Here is a 21122-nt window from a genome sequence, read left to right as displayed (position 1 = left end):
ATACTAATGTAAACCAAACTCCTATTAAGATCTGCAGTATTTCTCTGAATACTTTTGCTGCCTCATCCTTTCTCTCTTCTTTTGGGATACCAATTACACATATGTTGGACCTTTTGATGTTGTCTTTTGTGTCTATGAGACTTTTTTCCCGTCTGTTCTTAGAGAGGAGCTGATAGTGCTCTATTTTCAAATTCACTGTCTCTTTCTTCCATTATTTCCATTCAGCTTTTAAGCCCATCCAGTGAGTTTTTTATTTTAGATATATTTCAGTTTTAATATTTGCATTTGGTTCTCTTTTAGGGTTTCTATTTCTTTGCTGTGATTTCTCCATCCTCTCCCATTATTGTGAGCCTATTTTCTTTTTTTTTAAATTTTTCAAGTTAGAAGTCTTATAATAGAACTTAAATTTTTTGCACAATTCCTCAATGTAAAAGTCCCTTATTTCCTAGTAATGGATATCTTTTGTTCTTGAGCCTTTATTTCCTCATGTATAGAAATGTGTGATAGTATCATTAAAATAAGAACAAAATGAATAACATTTACATAATTATTCAGTGCTTATGACTATAGACCTGTCCTTTGCCTATTGTCAAAAGTTCCCCAAACCTGGAATGCTTTTATTTTTAGCCCAGGCCTCTTGAAGTCCACCAGCATTCTCAGAACTTCTATATGTCCATTGGTGTCCATTGCCTTGAAGATTTCTTCTTTTTAAAAAAAATATGATTTTTATTTTTTTCTATTATGGCTGGTTTACAGTGTTCTGTCAGTTTTTTACTGTACAGCATGGTGGCCCAGTTACACATACATGTATACATTCTTTTTCCTCCCATTATCATGCTCCATCATAAGTGACTAGACACAGTTCCCAGTGTTCCACAGCAGGATCTCATTGCTAATCCATTCCAAAGGCAGTAGTCTGCATCTCTTAACCCCAAGCTCTCAATCCATCCCACTCCCTCTCCCTCCCCCTCGGCAACCACAAGTCTGCTCTCCAAGTCCATGATTTTCTTTTCTGTGAAAGGTTCATATGTGCTGTATATTAGATTCCAGATATAAGTGATATCATATGGTATTTGTCTTTCTCTTTCTGACTTACTTCATTTAGTATGAGAGTCTCTAGTTCCATTCATGTTGCTGCAAATGGCATTATTTTTGTACTTTTTTATGGCTGAGTAGTATTCCATCATGTATATATACCACATCTTCCTAATCTAGTCATCTGTTGATGGACATTTGGGTTGTTTCCATGTCTTGGCTATTGTGAATGATGCTGCAATGAACATGCGGGTGCATGTGTCTTTTTTAAGGAAAGTTTTGGATATATAACCAAGAGTGGGATTGCTGGGTCATATGGTAGTTCTATGTGTAGTTTTCTAAGGCACCTTCATACTATTCTCCATAGTGGTTGTATCAGCTTACATTCCCACCAACAGTGTAGGAGGGTTCCCTTTTCTCCACACCCCCATTTGTTATTCGTGGACTTATTAACGATGGCCATTCTGACTGGTGTGAGATGGTATCTCGTGGTAGTTTTGATTTGCATTTCTCTAATAGTCAGTGATGTTGAGCATTTTTTCATGTGCTTGTCGGTCATCTGTATATCTTCCTTGGAGAAATACCTATTCAGGTCTTCTGCCCATTTTTCATTTGGGTTGCTGTTTTTTTTTTTTTTTTTCTGTTGATTTGAGCCTTTTTTCTTTTTTGTCTTTGAGTCTTAACATCTTTATCTACTATTCTAACATTTGGATCATCTAGGTTTAGATTCTGTGGGTTGTCTTTTTTTGAGAATGAGTCACATTTTCCCATTTTTTTTGTGTGTGTAGAGTAATTTTGGACTGTATTCTTGATGTTCAGTGTTATGTTGTGGAGACTCTGGAATCTGTTATATTACTCTGAGAGAGTCCTTCCTTCCTTCTGTCTGTCCCTCCGTCCGTCATTCCATCCATCCATCCATCTATCCATCCGTCCATCCATAGGCAATTAACTTGGTTGGACTATGCTGCAGATTCTGTGTCTTTGGTAGCAGCTGCTATCTTAGCGTAGTTTTTTTTTTTATCCTTTGTTGGAGTCTATCCCACACATGTGCGGTTCAAGAATCAGCCAGATATTTGAGCAGACTTTTATTCACAGAATTTGGGTTTTCTCCTTTCCAAGATTCCCACCTTACTTTCTGGCAGCTGTGGTTGCTCTGAACTCTGCCCTCTGGTACTTCAGGCCAGAAAGACTGTGGATTTTCTATTAGAATTTTATCCACTCTATGCAGTGCCAATTTTGATCTGCCTGAAGACTAAAAATCATAAAAAACAGGTGGCCATTCCCTTTTTACCCGGAGTCAAGTGCTGGTCAGAATCTGCACTGCTTTTGTTCACTCTCCAGTGCCTTCAGGGTATTTTGTTTGTTTTGATTTTGGTCTAGAGTTTATTGTTGTTATCTACAGGAGAGTTGGGTCTGTTAGGATTTTTTTTTTTTTTTTAAAGAAACAAGGAAAGATGAACTCTGAGCCTGGCCTACCATTTTATTTTGCACATATCAGCAGTGTCTCACAAAAACAGTTTTTAAAAGTTGTGGCTCATAGCATACCCCAATCAATTGATGCTTTCCTTTCTCTTGTGCTTGTTAGCAACATTGGGATTAAACCGTATAAATGGTCTTGTAACCTGTTTTATTTGTATCATTTAATGGCTACATGGTACTAAATCATATGGAGGTACCACAGTTTATTTAATAAATTTTCTGATCTTGGACATATAGGGTACTTTATGTATTACTTTCATTATCAGAAAATAGGTAAAAAATGCTCGGTGATACGTGAGAGTTTTTCTTTATCATTTTATCAGTAGAAAATAGATGACTTTTTGAGTTGAATGAGTGATAAGTTGGTTTACACTTAAATTATAGGCTCAAAGATGATGTGGTAAAACCATCTGATTTTTAGCATATTGGAGAGAAAATTAATTAGAGTCAAGAAGGTATTCTTGGTGCCTAATTATAGAAGTCAAATATGTGTATGTTTTCTATATTATAGGAATGTGTGAGTGATGGGCTGATACGGAGATTTTGAGAAGAAGATAGGGTAGACCACTATCAATAATGACTAAAATTATGCTTCTGATATTTGAAATTTGTTATGTTGCACTGCTTACTGATTATAGCTGATTACAGCTGCGGCTTATTGCTTTGATAACAAAGATCATATTATTAACATTTTCTTGTGCTGGCTTTATCACATATCTGTCTACCTAGCCATTAAGAGAATGCATTTTGAATAAATATTGAAATTTTTAATTAGGCTTTTGAGGGGTATAAGCAATTGTGTTACTTTACATTTAGTTTTATAGCACTGTGGGTCTGTGAATTGAGAGAAATTCCTCTTGAAATTTAAAAATGATATCTTTTTAAGGGGAAAATTGGACTTCTTTAGTGACTTACTGGTAAAGGAAAAACACATTCAGAATATTCTTTTTTAGAGATAGCCTATAAAGGTAGTGAGTCATCTCTGGTGCTACTACTCTTGACATTGCTACTCTTGTTACCATAAACAAACTTTTGCAGTAGTGTTAATGTGCTGAATGATTTAAGTGTTAACTTATAGGATGTACAGGCTCCCTGTGGCACCCCTCTGCCTATGTACAGGGCTTGGATTGTCACATAATTATTTGAACCAAAATGTGAGGATAAGATCTCACATCATAACCACATATTTCATTTTTCTTTTCTGAACTCAGCATGAAGCCACCTATTTTATTGTTTAGCTTAATTCAGAAAATATTAGTTTTGGAGTTCCCATCATGGCACAGTGGTTAATGAATCCAGCTAGGAACCATGAGGTTGCGGGTTTGATCCCTGCCCTTGCTCAGTGGGTTAAGGATCCAGCATTGCCCTGAGCTGTGGTGTAGGTTGCAGACGCGGCTTGGATGCTGTGTTGCTGTGGCCCTGGTGTAGGCCTGTGGCTACAGCTCCGATTCAACCTCTGGCCTGGGAACCTCCATATGCCACGGGAGCGGCCATAGAAAAGGCAAAAAGACAAAAAAAAAAAGAATTTATACTATGGTTTCTGTTTTAAATGGGATAAAAAATATTAAAAGATGATTATTTAAACATTTAAAAAACTTTATTTTATGTCTATATTATTTCCTTTTTTTGTAATTTTTAAAATTACTCAATGAATTTGTTACATTTATAGTTGTACAATGATCATCACAATCCAATTTTATAGGCTTTCCATCCCACAACCCCAGTGCATCCCCACCCCCCCGAACTGTCTCCTTTGAAAACCATAAGTTTTTCAAAGTCTGTGAGTCAGTATCTGTTGTGCAAAGAAGTTCAGTCTGTCCTTTTTTCAGATTCCACATGTCAGTGAAAGCATTTGATGTTGGTGTCTCATTGTATGGCTGACTTTATTTAGCATGATAATTTCCATGTTGCTAAAAATGCCAGTATTTTGTTCATTTTAATGGCTGAGTAATATTCCATTGTGTACATGTACCACATCTTCTTGATCCACTCCTCTGTCAATGGACATTTAGATTGTTTCCATGTCTTGGCTATTGAAAATAGTGCTGCAGTGAACATCGGAGTACATGTGTCTTTTCAAGTCATGGTTTTCTCTGGCTAGATGCCCAGGAGTGGGATTGCTGGATCAAATGGTAGTTCTATTTTTAGTTTTCTGAAAAATCTCCATACTGTTTCCCACAGTGGTTGCACCAATTTACAGTTCCACTAACAGTGTAATAGGGTTCCTTTTTCTCCACACCTTCTCCAGCACTTACTGTTTGTAGACTTTGTAATGATGGCCATTCTGGCTGGTGTAAGGTGGTACCTCAGAATGGTTTTGATTTGCATTTCTCTAATAATGGGTGATGTTGAACATCTTTTCATGTGTTTTGTGGCCATGTGTATGTCTTCTTTGGAGAATTGTCTGTTTAAATCTCCTGCTCATTTTTTGATTTTTTTTTTTTTGTATTGAGCTGCAGAAAGTGTTTATAAATTTTGGAGATGAATCCCTTGTCAGTCAATTCATTTGCAGAGATTTTCTCCCATTCTATGGGTTGTCTTTTCATTTTGTTTAGGGCTTCCTTTGTTGTGCAGAAACTTTTAAGTTTAATTAGGTTCCATTTGTTTATTTTTGTTTTTACTGTCATTACTCTAAGAGGTGGATCTGAGAAGATGTTGCTGTTGCTTATGTCAGAGAGTGTTTGGCCTATGTTTTCCTCTAAGAGTTTTGTAGTGTCTGGTCTTATATCTAGGTCTTTAATCCATTTGGAGTTTATTTTTGTGTATGGTATTAGGGAGTGTTCTAATTTCATTCTTTTCCATGTGGCTGTCCAGTTTTCCCAGCACCATTTATTGAACAGGCTGTCTTTTCTCCATTGTATATTCTATCCTTTGTCATAGATGAGTTTGCTGTAGGTGCGTGGGTTGAATTCTGGGCTTTCTATCCTGTTCCACTGATCTCTATTTCTGTCTTTGTGCCAGTACCATGCAGTTTTGATGACTGTTGCTTTGTAGTATAGTCTGAAGTCCGGGAGCCTGATTCCTCTAGCTCCATTTTTCTTTTTCAGGATGTCTTTGGCTATTCTGGGTCTTTTGTACTTCCAAACAAACTTTAAAATATTTTGTTCAAGTTCTGTGAAAAATGTCCTTGGTAATTGATAGGGATTGCATTGAATCTGTATATTGCCTTGGGTAGTATAGTCATTTTGATAATATTAACTCTTCCAATCCAAGAGCATGGTATTTCTTTCCATCTGTCTGTGTCATCTTTGATTTCTTTCATCAGTGTCTTATAGTTTTCAGAGTACAGGTCTTTTATCTCTTTAGGTAGGTTTACTCCTAGGTATTTTATTCTTTTGGATGCGATGGTAAATGGGATTGCTTCCCTAATTTCTCTTTCTGCTCTTTCATTGTTAGTGTATAGAAATGCCATCAATCTGTGTATTAATTTTGTATCCTGCGACTTTACCAAATTCATGGTAAACGGCTTTTGCTGCATCACATAGGTTTTGGAGTATTGTATCTTTGTTGTCATTTGCTTCTAGGTATTTTTTAATTTCCTCTTTGATTTCTTCAGTTATCCATTGGTGTTTTAGTAGCATGTTGTTTAGTCTCCACATGTTTGTGTTTTTTGCAGTTTTTTCTTGTTCTTGATTTCCAGTCATATAGTGTTGTGGTTGGAAAAGATGCTTGATGTGATTTCAATTTTCTTAAAGTTACTGAGGTTTGATTTGTCACCCAGGATGTGATCAATCTTAGAGAATGTTCCATGAGCACTTTGAGAAGAATATGTATTCTGTTGCTTTTGGATGGAATGTATTATAAATATCTATTAAGTACATCTGGTCTAATGCTTCATTCAGGGCCTGTGTTACCTTATTGATTTTCTGTCTGGATGATCTGTCCATTGCTGTAAATGGGGTGTTAAAGTCCCCCACTATGATTGTGTTATTGTCAATTTCTCCTTTTGAGGTTGTTAGCAGTTGCCTTATATGTTGTGGTGAACCTATGTTGGGTGTGTAGATATTTAAAATTGTTATATCTGGAGTCCCCGTCGTGGTGCAGTGGTTAACGAATCCGACTAGGAACCATGAGGTTGCGGGTTCGGTCCCTGCCCTTGCTCAGTGGGTTAACGATCTGGTGTTGCCGTGAGCTGTGGTGTAGATTGCAGACGCGGCTCGGATCCTGCGTTGCTGTGGCTCTGGCGTAGGCCAGTGGCTACATCTCCGATTAGACCCCTAGCCTGGGAACCTCCATATGCCGTGGGAGCGGCCCAAAGAAATAGCAAAAAGACAAAAAAAATTGTTATATCTTCTTCTTGAATTGATCCTTTGATCCTTATGTAATAACCTTCCTTGTCCCTTAAAATATTCTTCATTTTAAAGTCTATTTTGTCTGTTATGAGTACTGCTACTCTAGCTTTCTTTTGATTCCCGTTTGCATCGAATATTTTCTTCCATCCTCTCACTTTCAATTTGTATGTGTCCCTAGAAGTGAAGTAGGTCTCTTGAAGATGCAAATATGTGGATCTTGTCTTTGTACCTATTCAGCCAGTCTATGCCTTTTGGTTGGGGCGTTTAGTCCATTAACATTTATGGTAAGTATTGATATGTGTGTTCTTATTGCTGTTTTATTAACTGCTTTGGATTTGTTTTTGTTGCTCTTTTTTCTTCCCTTCTCTTGTTCTCGCCTTTTCTGGTTTGATGACTATCTTTAGTGTTGTATTTGAGTTGATTTTTCTTATGTGTTTGTGTGTCAATGTAGATTTTTGGTTTGCAATTATTCTGAAGTTTTGATATAAGAGTCTATATATATATGCAATTGTTTTAAGTTGTTGGTCTCTTAATTGCAAGTGCATCTTCAGTGTCCTGCATTTGTACCCACCTCTTCTCATGATTTCTGATTTTGGTGGCATAATTGTGCATGGATGATTTCGTATCTTTACTGTATATATACCTTTACTGGTGAGCCATATCATTTGTGATGTTTTTGTTTCTGCTTGTGGACTTTTCTTTTCTGCCTAGAGAAGTTCCTTTAGTATTTGTTGTAAGGCTGGTTTAGTGTTGCTGAATTCTCTTAGCTTTTGCTTATCTGTGAAGCTTTTGATTTCTCCTTCAAATCTGAATGAGAGCCTTGCTGGGTAAAGTAATCTTGGTTGGAGGTTTTTTCCTTTCATCATGTAAAGTATATCATGCCACTCCCTTCTGGCCTGCAGAGTTTCTGCTGAAAAGTCTGCCGATAACCTTATTGGGGTTCCCTTATATGTTATTTGTTTCTTTTCCCTAGCTGCTTTCAAGATTTTCTCTGTCTTTAACTTTGGTCAATTTGATTAATATGTGTCTTGGTGTATTCCTCCTTGGGTTTATTTTATATGGTACTCATTGCACTTCCTGGATTTGAGTGAGTGGTTCCTTTCCCATGTTAGGGAAGTTTTCGGCTATTAGCTCTTGTGTGTGTGTGTGTGTGTGTGTGTGTGTGTATACACACACATTCTTTTTCTCACATTATTTTCCATCATGTTCTGTCACAAGTGACTAGACATAGTTCCCTGTGCTATACAGCAGGATCTCATTGCTTATCCACTCCAAATGCAATAGTTTGCATCTACTAACCTGAAACTCCCAGTGCATCCCATTCCCTCCCCCTTGGCAATCACAAGTGTGTCTCTATGTCCGTTTCTTTGCTATTGTCAGTCTTTTAAATTTTAACAATTCTGTGAGTATGTAGTGGTATATCACTGGAGTTTTAACTTGCCTTTCCCTTATGACTAATGAGATTGAACACCAGGTCATGTTTATTAGCTATTTGGATAGCCTCTCTTCTGAAGTACCTGTTAAGTCTTAAGGCAATTTATATTTGAGCTTGCTGGACTTTTTCTTATTGATTTGCAGGAGTTCTTTATATATTCTGGATATAAGCCCTTTGTCAGTTATATTTGTTGCACAAATCTTCTCCCACTTTGGATTACCTTTCACTCTCTTAGTCTTTTGACAAATGGAAATTTTTAATTTTTATGTAGTTAAGTTTATTAAGATTGTTTTTATGATTGATGCTATATTCCACTTAAGAAGTGCTTCTCTACCCTAAGGCCATGAGAATTCCTATACATTTACTTAAATATAGATGTTTTATTGATTCACCTTTAACATTTAATTTAGATCCTCAATCCATATGGATTATATTTTATGAATATGTTTGGTTAGGATAAAGTTTTTCATTTTTCTATGTCAATATTCAGTTGTCTTATCACCTTTTAATGAAAAGACCATTCTTTCCCCACTGTTATGGAGTACCACAGAGATTATAAATCAGGTGTCCGTAAAATAGATCTCTGGACCATCTGTCCTGTTCCATTGATCTCATTATTGGGCCAATGTTTTGTTCTTAATATTGAGTAGATCAAGTCTTTCAATCCTGTTTTTCTTCTTAAAAGATTTTTTTTTTTGTTCTTGGTTCTTTATGTTTACATATAAACACTTTTTATTCATCTTTTTGTTATTTGCTTTCTAACTTTATTGCATTTTGGTTATAGAACATAAGGTTGTGTGTGTGTGTGTGTGTGTGTGTGTGTGTGTGTGTGTATGGTTATAGAACATAAGGATTTCAATCCTTACAAATTTATTGAGACTTGCTCTAGGTATCTCAGTGTATGGTCAATTTTTATAAATGTTCTGTCTTTGTCAAAAGATTACATCTCTAAAAAATGATTTTATTTTTACTTAAAAGATGTTCTTTATACAAGAAGGAAAATAAAACTCAGTCACAAAATATAGAATTGTTTATGGGGTAAAGAAGAATATATTAGAATGTCTTGGGAGCAAGGTTCATGGCTGATTCCTGGGAGAATACTCCACACAGTTAGAGCTCAATAAACATGAGTTTTTTAGATGTCACATGCATGTGGTTTAGTATACTTGAGACAATTTTTTTCCCCTTTGCCTGGGATGCATCAGCTGTTGGCTAGTAACTCTAAGAAAAGGGTATTCTTTCAGGATCTGCCAGAGCATCTTTTGTAGATCGAAAGGTAGAACTTTCCAGTTCATCCCAGCATGGACCCAGCTATGATGTATATAACCCATTCTATATGTATCAGCACGTGTCACCTGATTTGAGTCGGCGCTTTCCTCCTCATTCAGAAGCAGCAAGACTGTATGGATCGGGTATGAAAAAAATTTTTATGTTTTTCCTTTGTCTTTTTTTTTTAACAAATGTAGAAATCAAATTAAATCTAAGAGTCCGGAAGAAATGATTTGTCTTTTAAAAAACAATGTAGAAGTAAAGAGAAAATCAAGCTTCAGAAGTGATCATGACTTCTCTGTGGTATTATATCTAACATAAAAATCGAAAGATTAATGAGTTTTCTGTATTGGTAGTTCCAAGTTCCATTCTATTTGTCCTTTTTTTGAAAGAAATTTTATTTTTAGACTTTGTATATATTTTATATAAAATCTGTACATTCATAAATTCTACAAGTACTTACTATTTGTTTTCTACTCTATTCAGTGAAAATGAATTTAGAAAGTAATGATGAGATTAGAAATGTAAATAAAGAAAATAGAGAATGCCTAAATGATTACAGAACTTTGCTAATTTAATATTTTAGACTCAATTATAGACCATCTTATACATATGTGACTTGCAAAATTTTCACTATTTTTCAGGTTTTATATATATACTGTATATGCACATATACTATTTATATATTTGGCTATTTGAACCACTGAATTCAGGGTGAAGTACTGAAAATAAAGTAGAAGTACTTAATTATTTATTTTAACGCTGTGCTAGACTATGTAATCATTAGATAGAATCGCATTCTTCAAGGACCTTGTAGTTTAGGAGGGGAACTAGAAATACAGACTAGGAATATAACAGCACATAGAATTCAATATTCATTTTTTTAGAGTACGAAGTGCTCATTAAATAGTTGAATTGCATTTAGCACAGAGGACTTATATCATTTAAATTATTCTAGGATAAAGAATTGGATAATGTAAGCAAAATGGGTGAAATCTTCCTGGTTGTTACTTGATGTGGATGTGAAAATGTGATTTGTGCTCGTTTCTGTTTCAAACAAAAGTAAAATAATTGAAAAACCGTTTTTAAACTTCATTAGAAGGCTTTATCTCTGAAGTAGATTTGCAGATAATATTCATAAGGAATTTCCTCATGTCTCTTTGCAGTTTGTGATTTAAGGACCAACAGACTTCCCAGTTCCCCTGGACTAAGCAAGTCTATGTTTGATCTTACAAGTTCATCTCAGCGGTTCATCCAGGTAAATTGTTTATATAAATTTAATTGTATGCAATAATTTATTTTCAAGTTAAAAATTCAGATGTGTGTAATCCAGAATTACATTAGGAGCAATGTGTTATGTATCTTTTGTAGATGGATCTATTCTAATATCTAAGGAATAAACACTTGGCATTTGCCATGTGCATTATTTCAGGAAGCTCTAAAAGGCAATAGTTTCTCTCTTTTCTTTAATGAAGCTTATTTCTTTCCTGGTTTGCACTCGGGCCGTTTTGAGGAAGCTGGAAGTTAAAATGGTATAGTTAAAAGCACTTAGTGATTTAACTTTCCTTATTGAGCATAACTACTTCATTTGCAAAAATTTGTATTTCTATTGAGATGTAGAACTTTATTCATTAATATTAAGAGTGTCCCCCTATTTTTGAAATAGAGTAGAGAATTTTTTGATGTTTGAAAAATGTTTCTTTTTTTTTTAGGGCTGCACTTGCAGCATATGGAAGTTCCTAGGCTAGGGCTCAAATTGGAGATGCAGCTGCTGGCCTATACCGCAGCCACAGCAACGTGGGATCTGAACTGCACCTGCGACTTGCACCACAGCTTATGGCTATGCCAGATCCTTAATCCACTGAGTGAGGCCAGGAATCAAATGTGTATCCTCATGGATAATAGTTGGGTTCTTAACCCACTGCACCACAATGGGAACTCCAAAATGTTTCTTTTTTAAATACAAATGATTATTATTTAAAAATTAGAAAATAGAATCAGCAAGATAAAAAGACAAGTCCTTATATTCTTATAACTGAGGATAAAAACACTATGAAAATATTGTTATATATACCTTTGGTCTTTTTCTTTGTGAATGTATATACATACATTCAAATGGAAATATACTCTTTTTTTATTACTCAAATGAATTTATTACATCTGTAGTTATACGATGATCATAACAATCCAATTTCTCAGGTGGAAATATATTCTTAATAATCCTCAGTTAACTTTTTTGCAGATTTAATTCTTTTTTATTCTTTTTGGCTGTGCCTGCCATGTGAAAATTCTCAGACCAGGAATCAAACCCATGCCACAGCAGCAACCTGGACCACTGCAGTGATAACAGCAAATGCTTAACCTGCCACATCACAAGGGAACTCCCAGAATTCTTTGTTGTTGTTGTTGTTGTTGCTATTTCTTGGGCCACTCCCACGGCATATGGAGGTTCCCAGGCTAGGGGTTGAATCGGAGCTGTAGCCACCGGCCTACGCCAGAGCCACAGCAACGCGGGATCCGAGCCGCGTCTGCAACCTACACCACAGCTCATGGCAACGCCGGATCGTTAACCCACTGAGCAAGGCCAGGGACCGAACCCGCAACCTCATGGTTCCTAGTCGGATTCGTTAACCACTGCGCCACAACGGGAACTCCCCAGAATTCTTAATAGCACAAGTTTTTAAACATGTATCAGAATTATTTGAAGAGCTTATTAACATACGGATTGTAGGCCTCACCCCCAGAGCTCTTGATTCAGCAGCTCTGCACTGGGGCTTGAGTTTGTATTTCTAATGTGTTCCCAGGTGATGCTGATACTGCTGGTCAGGGGAACATTTTTTTTTTTTTCATGATTTTAATTTTAATTTTATTTTATTTTTTGGCTTTTTAGGGCTGCATCTGCAGCATATGAAGTTTCCCAGGATAGGGGTCTAATTGGAGCTACAGCTGCTGGCCTACACCACAGCCACAGCAATGCCAGATCCAAGCCTCGTCAGTGACCTACACCAAAGCTCATGGCAACACCAGATCCTTAACCCACTGAGCGAGGCCAGGGATCGAACCTGCAACCTCATAGTTCCTCATAGTTCCTGTCCTGTTTCCACTGTGCCACAATGGGAACTCCAGGGGACCATGTTTTAATAACTGCAGCTTTACAGGTTTTTAGGTTACAGGCACTTCCAAATATGGTCTCATTTTTATTAGCACTTGAGTATGAAATAATAGTAATCTCTCCCTCCTTATTACAAAAACAAACCAAAAACAGCAAAGGCTTTCCCATATATGATCTAGTAAATTAAGTATTTAAGATTTTCCTGATAACACAGACAAAAAGCTTTTCCCCCTTAACTATCTAAAAGTGGAAAATTCTGACCAGTAACACTGGCAGAATGATTGGCACTCAGTTTGATACTAGGGTAGGTATTGGGGCATAAGTTTCAGAATCCTTAAAGTCTGATATGCAACATCTGACTAAAGAAGAATTTTATTTGTAGAGACATGATTCATTGTCCAGTGTGCCCAGTAGTTCTTCTTCAAGAAAAAATTCTCAGGGGAGTAACAGAAGCCTGGGTAAGGAGTATTCTACTTTTTTAAGTTAATTTTTATTGAAATAGAAGTTGGTTTACAATGTTGTGTTAATTTCTGCTGTACAGCAAAGTGATTCACTTATACATACATACATATATATATGCACGTTTTAAAAATGTTCCTTTCCATTATGGTTTATCATAGGATACTGAATGTAGTTCTCTGTGCTATACAGTAGGACCTTGTCTTTGCTTTTGTTCCTGTTCTTTTTTAGCAGCACCCAAGGCACATACAAGTTCCCAGGCCAGGGATTGAATCTGGCTATAGCTATGACCTACGCCATAGCTGTGGCAATGCAGGTTAAAAAAACAAAAACAAAAACAAAAAAACTCTAGGTGATTATATCTATGTTGGCAGTGTTATTTGCATTTGAATACTCAGATGTTCCATTTTTTTAGTGTGCAGGCAAAAATTCATCTTTAAAATTAAGTATCTTTTTTTTGTTTGTTTTAAAGTATATTAATGAGGGGATTTCTAGAAGTGTGCAATATAGGCCCTATCAGTGTTATTTGGGAAAGTTTTTTTTAAACTTAAATCCCTCAGATTATAATTAGGTTAAGTTTTTAAGCCGTGTGCTTTTTAATAGTATATCTTCCTCTAGCACGCCAATAGAAGCATTGAAGTGTGACTTTTTTTGTTTGTTTGTTTTTGTCCTTTTTCAGGGCTGCACCCTGGAGGGTCCCAGGCTAGGGGTCCATTCGGAGCTACAGCTGCCACCTACGGCAGAGCCACAGCAACATAGGATCCGAGCCGCATCTGCGACCTACACCACAGCTCACGGCAATGCCGGATCCTCAACCCACTGAGTGAGGCCAGGGATTGAACCTGCAACCTCATGGTTCCTAATTGGATTCGTTTCTGCTGTGCCACAACAGGAACTCCCGAAGTGTGACTTTTGTTTTAATAAACTGACAACTTTAAAAATAATTGCAGTATTTTTTTTGGTGCTCTTAAAATTGAGTTGTATCAGGGAGTTCCTGTCGCAGCTCAGCTGTAATGAGCCTGGTATCCATGAAGAGGTGGGTTCAATCCCTGGCCCCACTCAGTGGGTTAAGGATATGGTTTTGCTGCGAGCTGCAGTGTAGGTAGGTCAGACATGGCTGGGATCCTACGTTGCTATGGCTTCAATTTGATCCCTACCCTGGGAACTTCCATATGCTGCAGGTGTGGCCCTAAAAAGCAAAAAAACAAAAAAATTGAGTTGTATCAAAGCTCAGTTGGGTCGGAAGGATTGCATACTAATTTAAACATCTTTGTCTTTTTACAATTCAGATACAATTACTCTATCAGGAGATGAAAGAGATTTGGGGAGATTAAACGTGAAAGTGTTTTATAATTCTTCAGTAGAGCAGATCTGGATCACAATTTTACAGGTAAGTTAATATAGTTCATACCAACTTTTCTTACAAAATTGAATGTTTAGACTGTAAGTTGCAAATATCTGCTGTAGCTCTCTTCTGGGAAATGGGCCAATATCTTCTTTGGAATTTGGGTTCTATAGTAGTTTGCAGAAAATAATATTTGATAAAAAATTTAAAGAAAATACATCTGTAGGTATGATGGAAATATTTTTTTTTCTTTCTTTCACCCTCAAGAAGGAAATTGATATGTCTAGACCATTACATGTCAGATTATTTTAATGTAGATGAAACAGAAGTTCTCAGTAATCTAAAGTTTACTTTTATAGTCTTTAAGTCATTTCCTCAAGAAATACATCAAATATGTGTATTGTCAGAGTCCTTTATAAAACTCAAACTCTATTTTTTGTTTTTTTTTAGTGCAGAGATCTAAGTTGGCCTTCTAGTTATGGAGATACTCCTACTGTTTCTATAAAAGGAATACTAACATTGCCCAAACCAGTGCATTTCAAATCTTCAGTCAAGGAAGGCTCTAGTGTAAGTGTTTGTCTTTGAACATCTTTTTATGTGTTTGTCCTGTTTGTCACTGTAACCCACGTAAAGAATTGGAATAATAAAATGTTTTGTTTTGGGGAAACTACAAATTCTGTACCCCTTGCTTTTTTAAAGACAATTTTGAGCCTCAAAAATACTTGATATTTCCTTGTCTAATATTAAGGTACATTAAAAAGAAGATATTAATCACTCAAATATATACAAGGTGGGTAATATCTAAGAAAACCATTTGCTTTTCTTATATGTAAGGAATATGTCTCTATATTTTCATCCCTTCTCCCCCACCCCTCATTGGCTTTGAGAAATAATTCCGTGGTTGCAATGACTTCCTTTTAAATACTTTCAGTTCTCATAACTAGAAGACTTATAATCCTGAATTTAGTTACAAGTTTCTAGGTTTCACTTTAAATATATCTTCATTTCTGACTTCTGATATGAGTTGAAAGATTAGTGTTTTTTTTCTATGCAAATGAAAGGTATCTTCTACAAGAACATGTTGTTGAAAAGTTAGGTGATTCCCTTTACTAATAAATGTGAAAAAAATGTGCTCTCACTAGTCTAGTATTCATAGATACGGAAACTTAAGTTACATACTGCTTTCTCTTTTCTGTCTTGGCTTATTAAAATTAGGAAAAATTTACAAGCACTCTAGAACATAAAACTTTCTGAAAATTATTTTGACAATACACATTAAAACCTTAAAATAAGAGTATCATACTAATCTTAATAATAAGATTATTATTATTGAATAAGTCAGAAAGAGAAAGACAAATAGATGCTGTCACATAGGTGGAATCTAAAATACAATACAATGAACTTATTTACAAAATAGAACAAACGTAGAAAACAAATTTATGATTACTAAAGGGGAAAAGGGGTGGGGGAGGGATAAATTAGTAGGAGTTAGGGATCAGCAGGCACAATCTATATAAAATAGATGAACAACAAGTTCCTACTGTGTAGCACAGGGAACTATATCTAGTCATTTGTGATGGATCATGATGGAGGATAATGTGAGAAAAAGGATGTATGTGTGACTGGGTCACTTTGCTGTACAGCAGCAAAAATTGACAAAACACTAAACCAACTATAATAGAAAAAATAAAAATCATTAAAAATATTTTATGTTAGGTTAAAAAAAAGGAAAATAAATCTTAAAATATCTATGCTTTTTAACATAGTATTTCTACCTGCAATTTATTTTGTAGAAATTATCTAAAATGCAAACAGTATATCTATTGAGTTTTATTGGCAGTTTTGGTCATAGGGTAAAAGCTGAAAACTATCTAAATATTTCCCATAGGGGAATTGTTGAAAAAAAACTCATGGTATACCATGTGTATGTGTTTCCTATGGTTTCTGTAACAAAGTATCACAAACCGGGTAGCTTAGAACAACAGATATTTCTCTCTCATAGTTTTGGAGAAAGTCTGAAATCAAGGTGTCAGCAGGTGATCAGGTGTTGTTTCCTTCTCTACGGGAGAATCTGTTCCATCTGTTCCATGCCTCCCCCCACCCAGCTTCTGGTGATGGCCAGCAATCCCTGGTATCCCTTGGCTTCACACACATGGACATGTGTCTTTCATCTACATGTGTCTCTGTGTCTTCACTTGGCTTTCTTCTTATAAGGACACCAGTCAGACTGGATTAGGAGTCTACTGCCTCCAGTATAACCTTATCTTCACTTCACAAATTACATCTTCAAACAGGGTTACCTGTTTCCAAATAACTCCACATTCTGAGATACTGGGGGTTAGGACTTCAAGAACACATCTTTGCAGGGGGGACACAGTTCAAACCATAACACACCATGTAATAGAATACTAGGCAGCCGTGAAAAATGATGTTTAGGAAAAGTTTTTAAGAACATAGAAAAATATTCTTAGTAAATAAAAAGACAGAAATCAAAATTGATGTATAAATGTTAGAATCTCACTTTAGAAAAATATGAGTTATAGAAAGTCTATATATAGAAGAGATCTTAACACTGGTTATAATCTTGACAGTCATAGAGGAATGCTTCTTGAATTAAACAGTTTCACTTTTTGATTTTCAAATAAAACTGACTTAGGAAGAGTTAGGGGAAAATGTTCTCATGTTAAAACTTGTATGGACGGAGTTCCTGGGTTAAGGATCTGGCTCTGTCACTGCCGAGGCATAGGTTTGATCCCCAGCCTTGCGCAGTAGATGAAGGATCTGGTGTTGCTGCAGTTGTGGTGTAGGTCACAGCTGTGGCTTAGATTCCATTCCTGGCCTGGGAACTTCTGTATGCTGTGGGTGTGGCCAACCCCCCCCCCCCCAAAAAGCTTGCCTGGAATCTTGAAAAATTATTATTTATCAGGTTGTTTAGGAGATCCTGTTATGGCAAAGTGTGAAGTAAACCAACACACTTGCTTCATTTGTAAGCTCACTGTATCTGAACTTAAAAACTAAGCACCTTATGTATACTGTTTTATTGGTGTGATCCTGTCTGTGGCTTGAGACTGAAATAAAAAGATGGCTCAGGTGGTTGGGAATTTCTCAGAAACACAATGCTGACTATGCAGGCATAAATGATTACAACAAAAGTGAATATTTTCACACAGTATCTAAAATATTGATGTTAGTTACCCAGTAACCTGTCTTTTCAAAAGGTAAAAAAAAAGCGCCTTTTAAAAAGGATACACTAAAGTTGGAAAGAAGGAGGTTTATAAGCAGAAAACGGTCTAGTGTCAAGATGATGTTAGCTCATGCTAAGCCAAGTTTTTAGAAATATTAAAAAGGAACAAAAAGAACATTTGGAAATAGTCTGGGCATGGAAAACACTGACTTGCTGCCTGGAGTGGACGATTCTAAGAGAAGGTGGGTCTTTAAACTCACATTTTCCTTTGTCTTCTCTGTCAAGGAGACAGATTTTCAGCCTGAAAAGAGTAGAACAAACATCACTAAAAGAGAAATAGAACCCCAAATTATATGGGAAGAACAATAGACAAATAATAGCTCCTTTAAAGAAATAAGTCACATTTCTTAACATAAGCAAGTTAGATTCTGCACACTGAGAGGGCTTGCTTGGGATGCCTGAAACACTCCTTAGCTGTTGGAGGCTGTGGTGAAGAGCAGAAAGATGCCCCAGAACCAAAGATGGAGAATACCTAATTTTCAAAAGGGAAAAAGCTATATTTTGGTGAACTTGGTGTTGATATCAACTAAATTCTTGACTACCTAAAAGGATTTTTGAAATTAAAAAGGGAAGTATCCAGAATAAATTTTGGAAAAACAAGTTGTGGCCATTGTCACTTTTATTTTCATTTAAAAAAAAATGTTTTTTGGTGTAATAACATCAAATTTCCCTTTCCTTGATTATAAAATTATTTTGTTTGTTTGGTATTGGCATATGACTCTTCTTTCAGTCATTCTATTTATGTATTTCATATTTTCCTGATTTTTATTTTAGACTATTGAATTTATGGAGACTTTCGTATTTGCTATTAAACTCCAAAATCTACAAACTGTACGACTTGTGTTTAAGATTCAAACTCAGACTCCCAGGAAGAAAACTATTGGAGAATGCTCGCTATCACTCAGAACTCTTAGCACACAGGAAATGGATTACTCTCTGGATATATCACCACCTTCAAAAATTTCTGTAAGTAGTATAATATATGTTAAAGTATTTCACACTTTTAGACTTATTTAGTGGATGAATTTTTGTTTGTTGGAGTATAACAAACACTCTAGAATATAGTAAAGGATCAGGAAGCCTCTCAAGAAGCAATAATAATGTAATGTAAAAGTGTAATAATGTCATTTAATGATTTTTTTTAAAAAATTGATAAAATGTTAACACAGCCTCCTTTAAATAACCTTAGGGTTTTCCTTATTCTAGTACATATTTAACTAATGTTTCATACTTAAAGGTAAAAGAACCCTAAGTATGAATAATTTTAAATAATTATTTTTTAGTAGTAGCTGATACTGCTAATTTTTTTTAGTAGCTGGTAACTTAGGAAAAGCAAGAAAGACTCTAACTCCAAACTCAATGAGAGATTGCCTTAAAATAGATAAGGAAATTTTAGTTGTAAGTATTGTAAGTGCTATATCTGTCCATGAATTGGGTAGAACGGAGGATCTTACAGTTGGTATTTTTTGTAAAAAACTTGATTATCCATAGTGTTGACTGGTTTTTGAGACCTTATAGTTTTATGCCAAGTGCCAGGGATACAAAGATGGATGGCTTGAAGGAAGGGCTTTCAGGCTATGTTGGATCAGTGAATTTATATTGCAAGTGTGAATGTCTCATATTGTTGGCTAAAAGCAAAAATAATATACTTTGCTTCCTGTGTTGAGAAAAATTGATATTCTGTGACATTGAAAGAGCAGGACTTACATACCTATCCTTTATACTGACAACCATTTCATCATGAACAGCAGAACTTTCATGTAGAGCTAATAATTTCCTTGTTACAAAATTTTTTTACCTTAACAAATGGTAATGTAAATATGTACTTGATAACTCAAATTTCTGTGTTGAATAATGTGGAAGAGATACGGTTTGCCTGCAGAAATGGCTGACACTTGGGGAAACTTACCATACCACTGACCTGGTCCTGAGTAATTTAATGCTCATACCACACTTAGGAGCTCACTGCTCTTGTTAATTCCTGTCGTGGAGCCCAAGACCGCTTCTAGGTTGCCTGAGTTCATACAGACACTTGTTGGGGAATCAGGATTTGAATAGAAGCATTCTGATTCCAGAGCCAGCATTCTTAACTCTACCATGTTGACAAAAATAATCCATAAACAATCTATAATAGGAATAGCAAAGAGTTTTATTTGAGCCAAACCGAGGACTGTAGCTCAGAAAACAGCCTCTCTGAGGAACTGCTCCTGAAAAACATGGTTTTCAGTACAGTTAGTTTTCCATCTTGTCAGAACAAAGAATAAATAAATCAGAGATTCATTCCTTCATGGTTTCAAAAAAAAAAAAAAAAAAAAGGCCAGCATGTACACAGTAAGTCAGTATGGCCTTGACAGCTGGGAAGGGAGTCTTATCATTGAAAGGGTACCAGCATTGGCACCCCAGGAAGGGAGACATTTAATCTTTATTTTTAACATGGGCATTCTCTACTTCTGGTCAGTGTGCCGTTTTCTTTAATAATTAAAACAGATGTACCATGCACATTTGATAGGTCACAACTATGCTATTTTAATTAGCATAAAATTTGAGCTAACTCATGTATAAGCCAGAATGACTTCCCCATACCTCAATATATGAAAATATCTTTTATCAACCTTGTATTGTCCCCCTAAGAAGATATTCTTAAACATCACGAGATCATGGATTTCTCTAATTATATTTAGCATTTCATCTTCAACAAGCATTCCAGGAAGGCCAAAAAATTTTTCTTTAAAAAGATGATACATTACTTAGGAATGGAGATCCTGTCTTTTATCTTCCACAGTTTTGTGCTCATTAAAAATGCACTTAAGGGAGTCCTGCTGTGGCTCAGTGGAAATGAATCCGACTAGGATCCATGAGGACTTGGGTTCAATCCCTGGCCTCGCTCATTGGGTTAAGTATCCGGCATTGCCATGAGCTGTGATGTAGGTTGCAGATGTGGCTTGGATCCCATGTTGCTGTGGCTGTGGTGTAGGCTGGCAGCTATAGCTCTGATTAGACCTGCAGCCTTGAACTTCCATTTGCTGCTTGTGACCCTAAAAATACAAAAAACAAAAAGAAAAAGAAAAAAATGTACTTAACATATATCTCCTAATAGATTAGATTTTTAATTTTTTGATTATTACCAGATTGAAAACTACTTAAAATAGTTTTTCATGATCTGAATTAATATATTGGAATACAAATTGGATTTGTGAAATAACCTTGGCGAGTAAGAAATGGTAAGCCCACTGCCAAATGCTGCTGCTCTCTTTTATGAGAGTAAACTCTATAACTATGTAACACTGAAAGAAGTTTTGCCATCTTTCGATGGTTTCATAAGTGTTATTATATTGTGGAAAATAATGAAATAATGAAAATAATTAATGAGAAAATGTTATACATGTTTCCTTTGTGTTTTGTAAACAATAAGTAGCTATTTTTTAAATGTATTCTTAAAAATGCCAAGGACG

General features: G+C 35.7%; 1 protein-coding gene across 2 annotated transcripts in view; it reads left to right on the top strand.

Annotated features, from left to right (window-relative positions):
* The window catches only part of TC2N (tandem C2 domains, nuclear), a 50004-nt gene that overhangs the window by 20298 nt on the left and 8584 nt on the right, over positions 1-21122 (top strand). For both annotated transcript variants that reach the window (XM_047796435.1, XM_047796434.1), the window contains exons 4-9: positions 9486-9653; positions 10677-10768; positions 13005-13080; positions 14371-14471; positions 14877-14993; positions 18445-18636. In XM_047796435.1, coding sequence (XP_047652391.1) covers positions 9486-9653; positions 10677-10768; positions 13005-13080; positions 14371-14471; positions 14877-14993; positions 18445-18636 — 746 coding nt within the window. The remainder of the gene's footprint in view (positions 1-9485; positions 9654-10676; positions 10769-13004; positions 13081-14370; positions 14472-14876; positions 14994-18444; positions 18637-21122) is intronic.

The sequence above is a fragment of the Phacochoerus africanus genome, chromosome 9 (assembly GCF_016906955.1).
Source record: "Phacochoerus africanus isolate WHEZ1 chromosome 9, ROS_Pafr_v1, whole genome shotgun sequence".
In the NCBI taxonomy this organism is placed as follows: domain Eukaryota; kingdom Metazoa; phylum Chordata; class Mammalia; order Artiodactyla; family Suidae; genus Phacochoerus; species Phacochoerus africanus.
This window is presented reverse-complemented; position numbering and strand designations above follow the sequence as displayed.